Source organism: Coptis chinensis, chromosome 9 (assembly GCF_015680905.1).
Source record: "Coptis chinensis isolate HL-2020 chromosome 9, ASM1568090v1, whole genome shotgun sequence".
In the NCBI taxonomy this organism is placed as follows: domain Eukaryota; kingdom Viridiplantae; phylum Streptophyta; class Magnoliopsida; order Ranunculales; family Ranunculaceae; genus Coptis; species Coptis chinensis.
In genome coordinates this window covers 56,983,198-56,995,738 of record NC_141464.1, presented here as the reverse complement: position 1 = coordinate 56,995,738, position 12,541 = coordinate 56,983,198, and the positions used below count along the sequence as shown (strand labels likewise).

The window sequence follows — 12,541 nt, the reverse complement described above, 5'->3', positions numbered from 1 at the left end:
TGGCCCATTCGGTTCAAATTGTGTGTTGCTATAGAATTTTTGATTTTAGTGAGAGTAAACTCAAACCATTTTTCCTATAACTTGCCCCATTTTCTGGCTTACAACGAGAATAGAAGCCTAACAAATACAGTGTATATATATATATTTATGTGGAGTACCTAGTAAATGCAAGTGAGTACTCAATGCATATTACTTTTACAGTTCTCAAGGAGTGAATTACTCTTTCGTAAATGTATACTTAACTGTCTACTGGAGAATAGAAGCACGCGTGACACAACTATTTTTACTTAGGGAAATGTAAATTGAATCTCAATGTTTAGTTACAGCTGATGTTCAAAGTACGTAATTAAACTCAATGCTGACTACTAAGGATTGAATTTCCCTGATAAAAAAAATCGCATCTGAGGCCCCCTCGAAACTACGTTTTATGAAAACCACAACTGGAGCAACTCACTTGGCATGTCGCATGTGTAATTTTATATTACATAACAATATTTGGTTGTCAATGAATAGTTCTAATTGGTCGACCTGCACAACAAAATTGGAGCATAAGAGTGTAAACCCAGTATAATCAGAGATTTAAGTCCGAGTGAATTAAACTAGTGTACATACAGGAAACTGCAAGTCATTAACTAGGAAGAAGACTGTTACAAGTAACAAAATTTGCAACGCAAACAAGAGCAGCCAGAAGCCCAGAACCAGGTTTTCATTATGGGCCAGGTTGCAAGATGTGGCTGCAACTCTGCTAGTGTGTTACATGGAAGCTCACGTACAATTTCCTGGCAGGACATGGGTGTGCATTTTCACACTAGGGTGGGATCTGGGAAGAGATTACTGCACGACTACATGGACGGGTTGAAACAGAGGCCTGATTTTTGTGCGTTTCACTGTATGCCCTCTCTAGAACGACGACATACTTTCACAGTTTCATTAGCTAATTCGTTTTCTCCCCTTTTTTTAAAACACACTTTCATACAAACTCTTGGTATAACTGATTTCCAATATTTCATTTTGGAACAATATAACGCACGACTGTTCTGGAGCTTCTGCGGATGCATGAATTTAACTTTTCATCATTTGAGACCAAATTTGTAAGTCTTGCATGGGTAGCAATTGAAATTTTCATCACCTCCAAATCCGTACTTGTTATTGTAGCCTGGGTAGTTAGTCAACTTAAATTTCACATCTTCTATCAGCTTAAGGCCATTTTGCTTAGCCAGATCTTCGAGATCCCATTCAAGAAACAAGCTACTTGTTTTGTGAGTAATATGGATTTCTCCCTCATCTTGAAGCATCTTCTTTGCATTTTGCATGAACATCCTTACCAAATACCGGTTACGCCTGCAAAGACAAAAAAGACGGTGAACAATCAATTAGAAATGTTTCATGGGAGAATTTTATTTAAGTAATCGGCTTTTATATAAAGGAAGGGTGCGGCACAAAAGTGTCGTTGGCAGGACGCTCTACTAACTTACTTGAGTTTATACTTCTCAGATTGACCTCTAAAAAATCCAGCCAGAGGAAAATTGTAAATGATTCGATCAAATTTTAAGTCATTTACTAAGTTCCTATCCCACTTTGCAGTGGCATCAAAACCATGTATCACAGTGCACCCTTTGTTCTTCAAGTTATTTATGTTAGACATAGCTTCTGAGTAGTTTTTCTTCAAAAAACCTGAAATATAAATTATTAGTCACAACATAGAATGCAGAGTTCTGGACAAGAAATATCCCAAAAAAATGTATGTAGTATGAGATCGAACGACCTAGTTGTCCTGTACTAGGACAGAAGTAGACTGAAATGTAATGTGAAAATTACTTGTTAATGAAGTAGTTAGGCATGTAAAAGTGGGGAAAAATTACTCTTAGAATCGAGAGAAGTCGCAACCATGTTACTAGCAGAACCAAAAGCCCTAGCCAAACAGGCAGAGAAAGAGAAGTCACCCTCACCAACTAAGAGTATCCTATGATAACTGCAGTAGTGTTTTATCCATACAGCTTTCTCCTTTGGTTCTTCTACCACAAACGTTTTTTGTACGATATCAGCCCACTTCAGTCCTGCACTGGTAGCCGAGTTGGAGTGAGCCTCTTGTGTAATGTGTTCCCTGCCCTTACTTTTATTTACATTTTCTTCTTGGAAAAGAACTCTTTTAGTATTTCGGATTGTTGTATCTCTTTCTTTGTCTTCCACAATATCGTCACAACTAGTACCTGCATCGGATTGAGACTCCTCCTTAAGCTGTTCACTTCCCTTGCTTATATCTTCATTCTCTTCATAAATATTCCTTATATGAGCATCTGACACTGTTGTAACTTGTTTTTTCTCTTCAACAGTCACATTAGTACTAGGAGAAGCATCAATACTTTCCTCTTCATATTCTCTAGTAATTGAAATTATATGTGAATCTGGGACTGTACTGATAACTCGCTCTTGAATTTCTTCAACATTTGGAGTACTAATTAAACTCTCACTCACACTTGACGTACTACTTCTAGTCTTTCCACTTTTACAATAGACAATAATTTTGATAAGAGAAGTGAAAAGCTTCCTTATTTTTGCTAGAACTTGACCCATTTTAAACTTCTTTTCTCTGGTCCTTTCAATGGAGTCTCACCAGTATGTATGCATGCTATTGGTACCCAAGAGAGAAAAGAGAGAAGGATGCATAGCTATTAAGTTTTCAAGAAACTGATGACTCAAATGCCTAGTAAAGTGCTTATGCTTCGTCGTGAAGGCATATCTATGGGAATGCAAGTCTCAATCTGAATTAACTTTTATTGCCTTCACTTATTGGTGTGAAATGTTACTTTAATGGAAAGGAAAGGAAATAAGTGGTCCACTATGGAAAGGAAAGGAAAGGAATGGAGTGGAATGGAAACAGTTTTAAAATTGTGTCTGTTTGGTAAACTGTGGAAAGGAAAACAAATTGTGCCTATTTTTTTTTTCCTTTCCTTTCCCTAAAATTTTTAGGTCTGAACCATGGACTCAAAACCATTTCCATTTCCCTAGTTTTGTTTCCACACGGAAAGCAGCATTTCCTTTCCATAGACAAACAAACAAAAAAAAAACTATGGAAAAGGTGGACCACACCTCTTTTCCTTTCCTTTCCTTAGCATTTCCTCCAGAACAAACATGCCCTAAGTTTGCTTCCCGCCAACTTGTCAATCCCCAAGGTGCAATATAACCCAGAATCCATGTCACTGGAAAATGCTCATTCGTAAATCGTAACGAGTCCAGCTATGCAATAACCGAACCCAGTAACCATATGAAATCCGGTACCACGTGTCCCTCACTTAACAGCAACTTAACTCCCGTTTTTTTAGTTGGTCTGGGTTTTCATTATTTAAGGCTTTGTGGGGTTTTTCTATTTAACATAAATTTAAGAAAACAGGAGTGTAATGCTTCGAATTTTAGCCAAGGGTAGTTTGATTCTATGGAGTTGGTTGTTACAAAAATGATTTAATTTCGAGTATTGGGTCAGTGTTACAAAAATGATTTACCTTTGTATCATTTAGGTGAATTCCGGACACGATTGCTTGTTATCATGGTTTATTTTCATTTTCATTTTCATTGATCAAATATACATTTTTTGTTGTCGAAATGAATTAATGGTAATTGAGTGAATTTCAATAAGGTTAGGGGTATTTTATAGTAGTTTTGATGCCATATGATGTTTTTCAAAAACCCTTTATTTTATTCATGAACCACCTTAATATATTGTTTTTTTGACCAACTAAGCAGTTAGTAGCTGGTGTGCATATATATGGCATGAAGAGGTGGCGGACAGGGTATGCATAATAAGCTTACTCTCTAAGTTTACTGGTAACCTAGCTAGACACCTGATCTGATTACATTTAAGCATGAGCTGTTGGATGACTTGGATCCTTGCTTTGCCGAATAGGCTAATACATTCGGGAGCTTCAGAGAAAGGGGGGAATCTCACCTGATCTCTCTCATCTCTTGGTTCGAATTATGTACGTACACCACTTTATCAAAGAGTGCTCCTTTATCAAAAGCTATTGAATAGCTTTTACTAATATGGTTGCTTAAATCTTTATTCATAATTAGTAATATATAGAGAAAATATATGAATGGAGGGTGCTGGAACAAAACAAGGAAAAGAAGTCTGATAAAGGCTACCTATCAATTATAGTGGATGCTAAGTCATGTGTTGCCGTCCATGGTCTTCTTTCTAATTGGCTAAGTTCACATTTGATGGCGGAGTTGAAATGAAGCTAGGTTCAAGAGATTCTTCCTGACCTTGTTGCCTTGTTGGCTCTAGCTTGAAATGTGTATTTGATTCTTTACGTTTTTTTCATTCTAGTACTATATATGTAAAACGTTGTGAACTTGTGAAGGGGACGGTGACTTTTGCTTTAGAAGAAAAATGGGTACTGGTAATTCTTAGATGGGCCATGTGCTTCATTTTTTATTATTATTATTTTTTTTATTTTTTTTTTAAGTGGAAATTTTATTGATACTGATAAAGAATTTTACAAATAATTAGGACAAGCGTGCAACAAGCTGCGCCGCAAGTCCTTTCTAAATAGCAAATCCTATTCTTCTAAAAACAAACTCGTTAGAATAAATTTGTCATAACATTATTGTCCATAACTTTTCGAAGTCTCTTGAGAAGCTCACCGTGATTTGTTGTTCCAAGAAACCGAAAGTGTCGGAAACTAAACGGAATGAAACAATCTTTGGTTAGCCGTGCAAGCTTCCTCATGCTTCTCCATCTTCCCCGCCACGCTCTCTTAGTCGCTCCCTCCACCTCAAAGACTCCATTCCCAAGCCCTACCAACGGAGGGCTCCATTACATCAACACATGCATGTCTCCCCTCGGACCAAATCGTATATCAATATATCCAGCGGTCGAAGTGTGGATCTTCCCTCATTCGGATCGGTGAGAAAATTCACGGGAGCCTCCTTCTTCACTTGTACCCCGACCCTCCAAAATGCATCACATAAAATATCTCGACATGATCATGTCGGTATTTGAAACCCCGAAAATATATCTGATTGCGGCTTTGATGGTCTCCAAAAGCATCTAGTCTACTCTTTTTGCAAAGCGGGGCATAGACCACCATCGAGTAACAAAGGAATCATGAGGCGGTATGGGAGAATAGAACGATACTCCATCGACGACATATCTTTGGCCCAAGTCCCTCCATCGGAATAGCAAGTAGAAAGTCCTTTGCGTGTTCTGACTGCAAGCATCCAATGACTGCTTTCTGACGAGCAGATAACACAAACTCCCTCTCAAGACTAAAGCGGCAATCTTACTATATAACGCTTCCGCCAAAACTTTTTGTGGTTTTGAGGGGACGGTAGCATTTCCGACCATAGAACCGAGGTCAAAATCGGGTAGACAAAGACTCATTGACCGCTAGCAACATCAAGAATCTCATCCAAAGGCACCGCCCACAACTCCTAAGAATGTGGTTCTGAAGCTCAGACGTCTGACAACGGGAGGCCACAAAAGCAAAAGTAGAGACATCAGTGGCACAATAAATACCTAACCCACCCTGACGTAATGGGAGTGTCGATAAACGCCACTGCAAATCACCGGGTTAGGACCATCGAAACCACAATGCCCCGGAGAACATGGCGGAGATGCCGATCAAACGCGTCTTAGTCTGCCTCTCTAAAAAGGGATGGTGGACAAGTACTTAATTGCAAATGCCAACTTAGAGAGAGCCCAAAGACAAGCACGTAAGAGAGCTAACTCACATCGTGGATCGCCTAACGTAGCTAAACGGTCCATCAAAGTCACAACCTTTTCAACACGCTTTGCAAGCAAGGCCCCCGACAAAGGATGGATCGATCGACCGCACCTCCAAGCAACCCGACTCCTGGCGAGGACGGGACAAATCTGAAGGAAAGAGACCGAGGGTGGAGCGGCGTGGATCCAATGATGGCCAAAATAGCTCGGTTTAGCCACATTAAGAACCAGCCCATAAGAAGGTCCTTCTTCCCGAATCATACTCAAAGCCGTTCTCCACCTGTTTCAGATCTCCAATCGAGTCCCATCATCTAGATACCAAGCATGTAGCAACAACCCATTAACCGGATGGATCCGCGAAAATCGGGGATGCAACACCGGTGCAAATAGAAGGGGACCGAAAAGTGGCCTTCTTGCTGACCCGATGGCAGACCATATGTAGCTATCCCCATATATAACCTCGCAGTGACAATACAAGTACTCAACCCAAGGGGAAATAGTCGGGTAACGGATACTTAACCTCTCAACATAGTAGTCCGATCAACCATGTTAAAAGCGCTCTGAAAATCTACAAGCAAAGATCGAAAGAGAGGCATCACCGTTAGCATACACTATCGCGGTTGACGGGTGCAAAATCGCCACCGCACCACCGTAAAAAACACCAACCCCATCGCGAAAATCCCGCAGAAGTATCCTACCACATCTTGGGAAACTCCTTTCATTGCAATCTTGGAGACCAAACGGGCCAAACCATCCCCACGCCTATAGGGCCTAATACTATTATCCGGCGAGAAGTGGAGTAAAAGCGGAGCACTCGCGAATGAATTCGCTAACGGTATGGACATCGCCCCTCAGAACCAAAGATTCACCACGACCTAGCAAATCGACGATATAGTCTGCTGGCCGCCCCACTCATGGCATCCAACAAATGCTGAGCTCGAAGACCATCACGACCACAAGAAGTACCCTTTGGAAATGACCTAATACATGACAATAGGGCATCTCTCTCTACCACTAAAGGAGGCTCAAAGAAAAGGAAAGCGGTCGGTCTCACGGTGGTTGTCGATCGGTGTTTCTCCTCTAATGCACATATAGTCTCTCCGGCAGATTGGAGGCAACTCCTGCCGATGATAACACTTTGACATTGCAAACAAAATGTCCATCGGCAACTTTTCGTAAACAAATGACGCATTATTCCGAAAGTGGAGGCAGATTTCCGTCACCGGATGAAGGAGACTTCATTCTGGACTCTAAGAGATCTAAACATCCCGGGCTCATTCCATGTCGTCAAAGCATGGAGAATCTGTTTTTGCTGAAAGTTTTTCCTAGTGCCAGAACGACGTTCCTGACGATTCTGTGGTCGAAAAACTTGCAGAGTGCAACGCGGCAAGAGGAGGAGACGAACCCAAGACATAACTAAACTAGGATCAGTTGTAATATCCCAGAGAGCCGATTTCAGTGCACCTGAAAATGCCAATCGACAAGCACGTGGTATACTTTTCACGGTTTGGAAAGGTATACGAAATGCATTATCCAAAAATTTCTCATTAAGAGAAGAAGGGACAACAAGCGGATCAGGGGTATCACCACCACCCCTCTGTGTCGTGGATGCAAGATCTATAGTGTCGGGCTTAGGAGGCGGCTGTGGTATGCCCACAATGAAACATGGGGATTCCCCATTCTCCAACAAAATAGGTGGTGGTATGATAGCATCCGGATGACGACACGGTATACCAAATCGTGGATACCCGCATAACGACCACACATCCATTTGTCTATAGACTTTAAGGAATTCTCCAATAACAAATACAAATCACAATCATCCTTAAGTTCATCCCGTACCCTATCAATACTCAACCGACAACCTACATGTTGTTTATCAAAATCGTGAGAAAGTAGGGAATAGTAAAGCCATTCTTTAACCCCATTAGTGCATCCATGACGATCACGAAAAGGGCAATGAACACGTTTCTTAAGAGGCAGGACAATAGAACCAGAAGAAACAACTTTCTTCTTTCTCATATCCAAATCCTGTCAACAACTCAACAAAACCCAAATCCAATCAAACAAAACCCAACATAAGCAAATCCCCAATCCTGTCAGCAAAACTACAAATTCCACACCTCATCCCATCAACACACAAAACCTAAACCAAAACCTCTCTGACAGAACAAACCAGCCCAAAAAAAAAAAGTTTATCTCTGACAGCCATAAAAACCCAACGAATGAGTTCACCAAGGCAACCCAAACCTAACGAACCTAATACAAGTCATTTCCTACCCCAAACCACCCCGAATTAGTTGCAGGAGGTAGTGGTAGAATCCAACAAAAACGATAAAGCTTCTCAAGTATTTGGCGGTGGGGATATACAGGTATGGCAATAGTGTGGCGCTAATGAGGAAGGAGGGTAGTGATTGTACTGGTGGCTAATGGTGTTGCGGTGATGAGGGAGGACTAGTTATGGACCGGAGAAGCGGCGAGTATAAATAAAAATCGGTGCTGCTGGTTTTTGTCCTGCTGGAAGGTGGTGGTGGAAGCAACAGGCTGTTGCTGATGGGAGGAGGTGGTCGGGGGTTGTGGTAGTGATTTGGAAGGTGATTCAAGGTGGTGCAGTGGCGGGGCGAGGTGATGGTGATGCAGCAGCAAGGTTGGGTTTAGATCGGTGGAGAGGGTGGAGGATTAATGGTGTTGGTGGCAGCTGGTGCTGGTGGGAGGTGATTGAGAGTCGCTGAAGACCAGTTGGGATTAGGGGGGGGGGACGGTGGTGGTGGCTGTAGGCAGTGGTCGGGTTTTCAGATCTGGGGTTTAAAGGAGGTGGTGGTGGCGGCGGCTGATGAGGTGCCATGTCGGGTGGTTTATGGGGGGGGGTGGGGGGAGGTGGTGGCGAGGTGTGGGGGCGACAAGCGGTGCCGCAAGTCGGGGGGGAAGAAGAAGGTCGGGGAAGAAGAAGGTCCGAAGAAGTGAAGTGAGCAAATGGCGATTTTTTTTTTTTTTTTTTTCCGCTAACAACATATTTTATATATCAAAATATAATGGGAATCATACTACAATCCAACAAGTGCTTGAAAAAGAGACTCACATCTTGGTCATGGATAGCCTATTGAGCGGTTCATGTGCCTCTTTGTTATACATCCCGCTAATCCAGTTAAACTTACAAAAGTGAAAAAGGCCTACATAAGCTTAATAGGTTCTAACCGCCATATGTAAGAGTTATGTTCTAGAGTGTTTTGTACATTTTGTATTACCAATTTACAATCACTCTCAAACAAAAAGGAGCTCTCTCCTATGCTTTTAGCTAGTTTTGGTGCCACTTCCATAGCTTCCATCTCTGCTTCCTCTGCATCGGCTGTGTATCTTCTAGTGGGCTGCCCTTTTAGACGACCTTCGTTGTCCCAAGAAATAGTTCTCGCTGCCGCACCTCCAGTTTCCCTGAGATAGGCAACATCAAACTTTATTACAATAGTTCCCAATTCAATTTTAGGAAATAAATCATTACATATCCAGTTATTCTTTGTTAAAAGATTTCATGATTCGGAATTATGATTCCCAACTTCCCTCGCCTTCAAAGGCCTTGAGGGTCTGGACCCCAGGTACGGTGTCCTCCTTAACAAGCTTTTAACATGCCTTCGAACTTCACTTTATTCCTTGTCTCCCATATCTCTTGAAGGATAATCAGGGCAAGTACTCCCTTCTCTGCAATTCCCTAGTCCTGATCCTTAGTCCACTGTAGCAGCATATCTAACCATTCTCTGATGGTATTATCTGCCAATTCTTCTACTTTGCCCCCCCAGATTGGAAGCAAACCAAATTGACTTGGTCCACTCGCAATGAAAGAAAATGTGCAAGTGGTCCTCCTGTTCTGCCCAGCAAAGAGGGCAAGTGAAATCTCCCTTTATATCTCTGCTACTGAGTAAATCCCCCGTAGGGAGGATACCCATATACATCTTCCATATAAAGATCTGGATATTGGCTGCTATTGGGGCCTTCCAGATAGCTTTAACGGTCTTTGTGTTAAAAGATGACAAATGTTCCATCCCTTGGTTCTCAGTCAGCTTGTGGTAAGTTGACTTCACAGTCAGGATACCATTTCTTGTATCCATCCACCTCAACTTATCTTTTCTAGCAAAATTTGGTATGATGGGGACTTGCTTAATAAGATTTCTAATAGTTTATGGGAATAGGTGATCAATCCTATTTGTATCCCATCCACTACCATCTTCCATCATAATATCCTTAGCTCTGAGGTCTTGGAGTTCAGGCCTCATAGGAATAAGATCAACAATAGCAAGAAGTTTATTATTGATATTAAGCCAAGGTTGGTTCATAATAGACACCTCTTGTCACACCCCAAATTTCCAGAAAATTAAATTAGGAAATTATCCAACATATAATTATCTCAATTGTCACCCTATTCCATCTTCTGAAAACCCAGGATGAAACGAAACCCTAATAACCCATTACCAAACACGATATGGAAAAATGAGATCAAATTAAAACCGAAAGAACAACCTTTCATTCACAAATAAAAATTTACTAACCAGCTATATTACATCTATTTCAAATCAAAACTTTTCACTTCAGAAAACTTAAACCAGTAAGGCTCCAAAAGCGAATCCAAATCAAACGTCGTTGTTCACTGCATTTAACCATCTATGTTTCCAAGAACACACCCACGTTGCAAAACAAAGCAAACATGGGTCAACAAATTGAATTTGTTGGTATGAGTAAGACTAAATATAAAATAGCAATATGTTCATATCTTTCGAATAAAGAAATATACTATTTCAATCATTTCAACTTGGAAGGCAAGTTCGTTAGTTCAGTTTTCTCCTGCATAACGTCCCTGCATAAGATGTTAATAAGTCCTACCCTCCTGCAAAACAAAGTTAGGTTTCCCAAACATAAACATTTATTTCACTCTCACGTACTGCAACCATCATGGGTATACATAATCTGGCATAATATATATCGCAACTATTAACATTCATGTCACGTACACCACCATATCTATCATATCACGCTAACCACATTTACATTCCTTCGTAAGAAATCATATGTATCATATCATAATACACAACCAATCATATCCAACAACTCGCTCATACATAAAGCCAATATTTTACTTTAAAACCACTCATCTACTTCTGAGAACGAGGAGAATCACAACTAGGGAGTACATTCATCCCTCGTGAGTATCAACTTACACAAACCACGTATATATTTCTTATAAGAAATCATGTACATCATAGTACATAAATATTCATATACAATAACTCACTCATACGTAAAATCAATATTTTACTTTGCTTATTAATTATCTCGTTGACTCATTTATTAATAGACACTGCCCAACCTTTAGTTCCTACTCCACGATTTGCACTTCACACATTTGCCAAATCACACATACCCGTGTGCCTCACTCACACCGAGTACCACTACAAGACATATGTCCCAATCGGGGATATCACCTCCAGGAAACATATTTCCATCTTGTAAACTCATAACTTATGAGTCACAGCCATCTCTGGGCTTTCCATACACATAATCACATCCTATTTGGGCATAAAATCTCAGGTTATTCATGGCACATTCAATGAATACCTTGGGTCATTCCCGCCACATTCAAGGAATACCCATCATAATACTAACAAGTCATTCATGGCACATTCAATGAATACCTTAGGTTTCCTGCCACATTCAAGGAATACCCATCATAATACTAACAAGTCATTCATGGCGCATTCAATGAATACCTTGGGTCATTCCTGCCACATTATTCAATGAATACCTAGACCTACATTCCCGTACACTCAAGGAATACAGCCCACCCACAAGGCAAATGTCTTAGTTCCTCTCTAAGGCGACTTTTCACATGGCATCATTAGTCATAAACATTTCTTTTCATCAAAAAGGCGTGGAGAGATCTAAAGATGTGGACGACACAGTAAATTTTCACGAACACTTTTACACCGGATTTTAACACTCAAGAGTTCTCATTTATTATAATACTTTCATTATAAAATAAATATTGTCTCAAACAATAAAATCATTACCAAAGATTCCAAACACAATGGTCATTCAACTCGCCTCAATATCGAATATATAAACCATATATATCAAAATTCTCAATTATGAGTAATGCATTAATTAAATGCCTCATGAATTAAAATACACTCGCAATCGAGGAGCAGAACTCTGAAAGAGCACAATCAAGTTCCACATACTGTTTATCACAAAAACGAATATATAATATAGTGGCTGCACTTTTGCTCAAAGCTGCCTACGTATTCAAATCTTTCAAGATTGGAATCAAGCCTTCGTAGTTCTTATCAGCCACATAGTCAAAGTCAAAGTCCATCAGTGCCAATATATATAATTGCATAAAACCATGTCAAATCTTTATTAGACAATGACAAACATGTTTATACAAGTTTCGACAACATCCTATTATTGGATTTGTCCACTAAGTTCAATATGTCAAAAGTCTGAAAAGTCAACAATCAAAAAGTCAACAGTCAACAATCAATAGTCAACGATCAACAGTCAACAGTCAAAGTCGTTGGTCAATAGTCAACAGTCCTAGTTGTGGTCAACAGACTCATGGTTCATGGTCATAGCCATGGTTTAGACCCAACTAACCAAAACCCAAAAGGTAACTAAAGACTAAAGCTCAAAGTCTAAAACAAAAACCCCAGCCCATGATAACTAAAATAGATCCACATAAAAAAACACTTAATGTGTTAAGGGCCCAGCCCGCACAAAATTAAGAACCGGCCCCGATAACTAAACCAAGCATAACTAGAACAGATTCAGCCCAAA

At 40.4% G+C, this 12,541-nt stretch overlaps 1 protein-coding gene across 2 annotated transcripts; it reads right to left on the bottom strand.

Annotated features, from left to right (window-relative positions):
* Positions 1–609: 609 nt before the first annotated feature.
* Positions 610–2,806, bottom strand: LOC147476888 (heavy metal-associated isoprenylated plant protein 41-like). 2 transcript variants are annotated; one of them, XM_086584776.1, is made up of 3 exons: positions 1,863–2,806; positions 1,476–1,674; positions 610–1,341 (listed from the first exon to the last, which is right to left on the bottom strand). In XM_086584776.1, the coding sequence occupies exons 1-3, from the start codon at positions 2,572–2,574 to the stop codon at positions 1,074–1,076; spliced, it is 1,179 nt and encodes a 392-aa protein (XP_086440902.1). In that variant the 5' UTR covers positions 2,575–2,806; the 3' UTR covers positions 610–1,073. The 2 variants fall into 2 exon arrangements, with proteins under 2 accessions (XP_086440902.1, XP_086440903.1); XM_086584777.1 differs by having other exon boundaries at positions 1,950–2,806.
* Between the last annotated feature and the right edge of the window lie 9,735 nt (positions 2,807–12,541).

What these genes read in the sequence shown, in the direction of transcription:
- LOC147476888 (XM_086584776.1), bottom strand. Translation starts at nt 2,574, where the DNA reads ATGGGTCAAGTTCTAGCAAAAATAAGGAAGCTTTTCACTTCTCTTATC. An exon ending in GACTTCTCTCGATTCTAAGA is followed by an intron (nt 1,675 to 1,862) that starts GTAATTTTTCCC and finishes TTTATATTTCAG; the next exon opens with GTTTTTTGAAGAAAAACTAC. An exon ending in TCTGAGAAGTATAAACTCAA is followed by an intron (nt 1,342 to 1,475) that starts GTAAGTTAGTAG and finishes TTGTCTTTGCAG; the next exon opens with GCGTAACCGGTATTTGGTAA.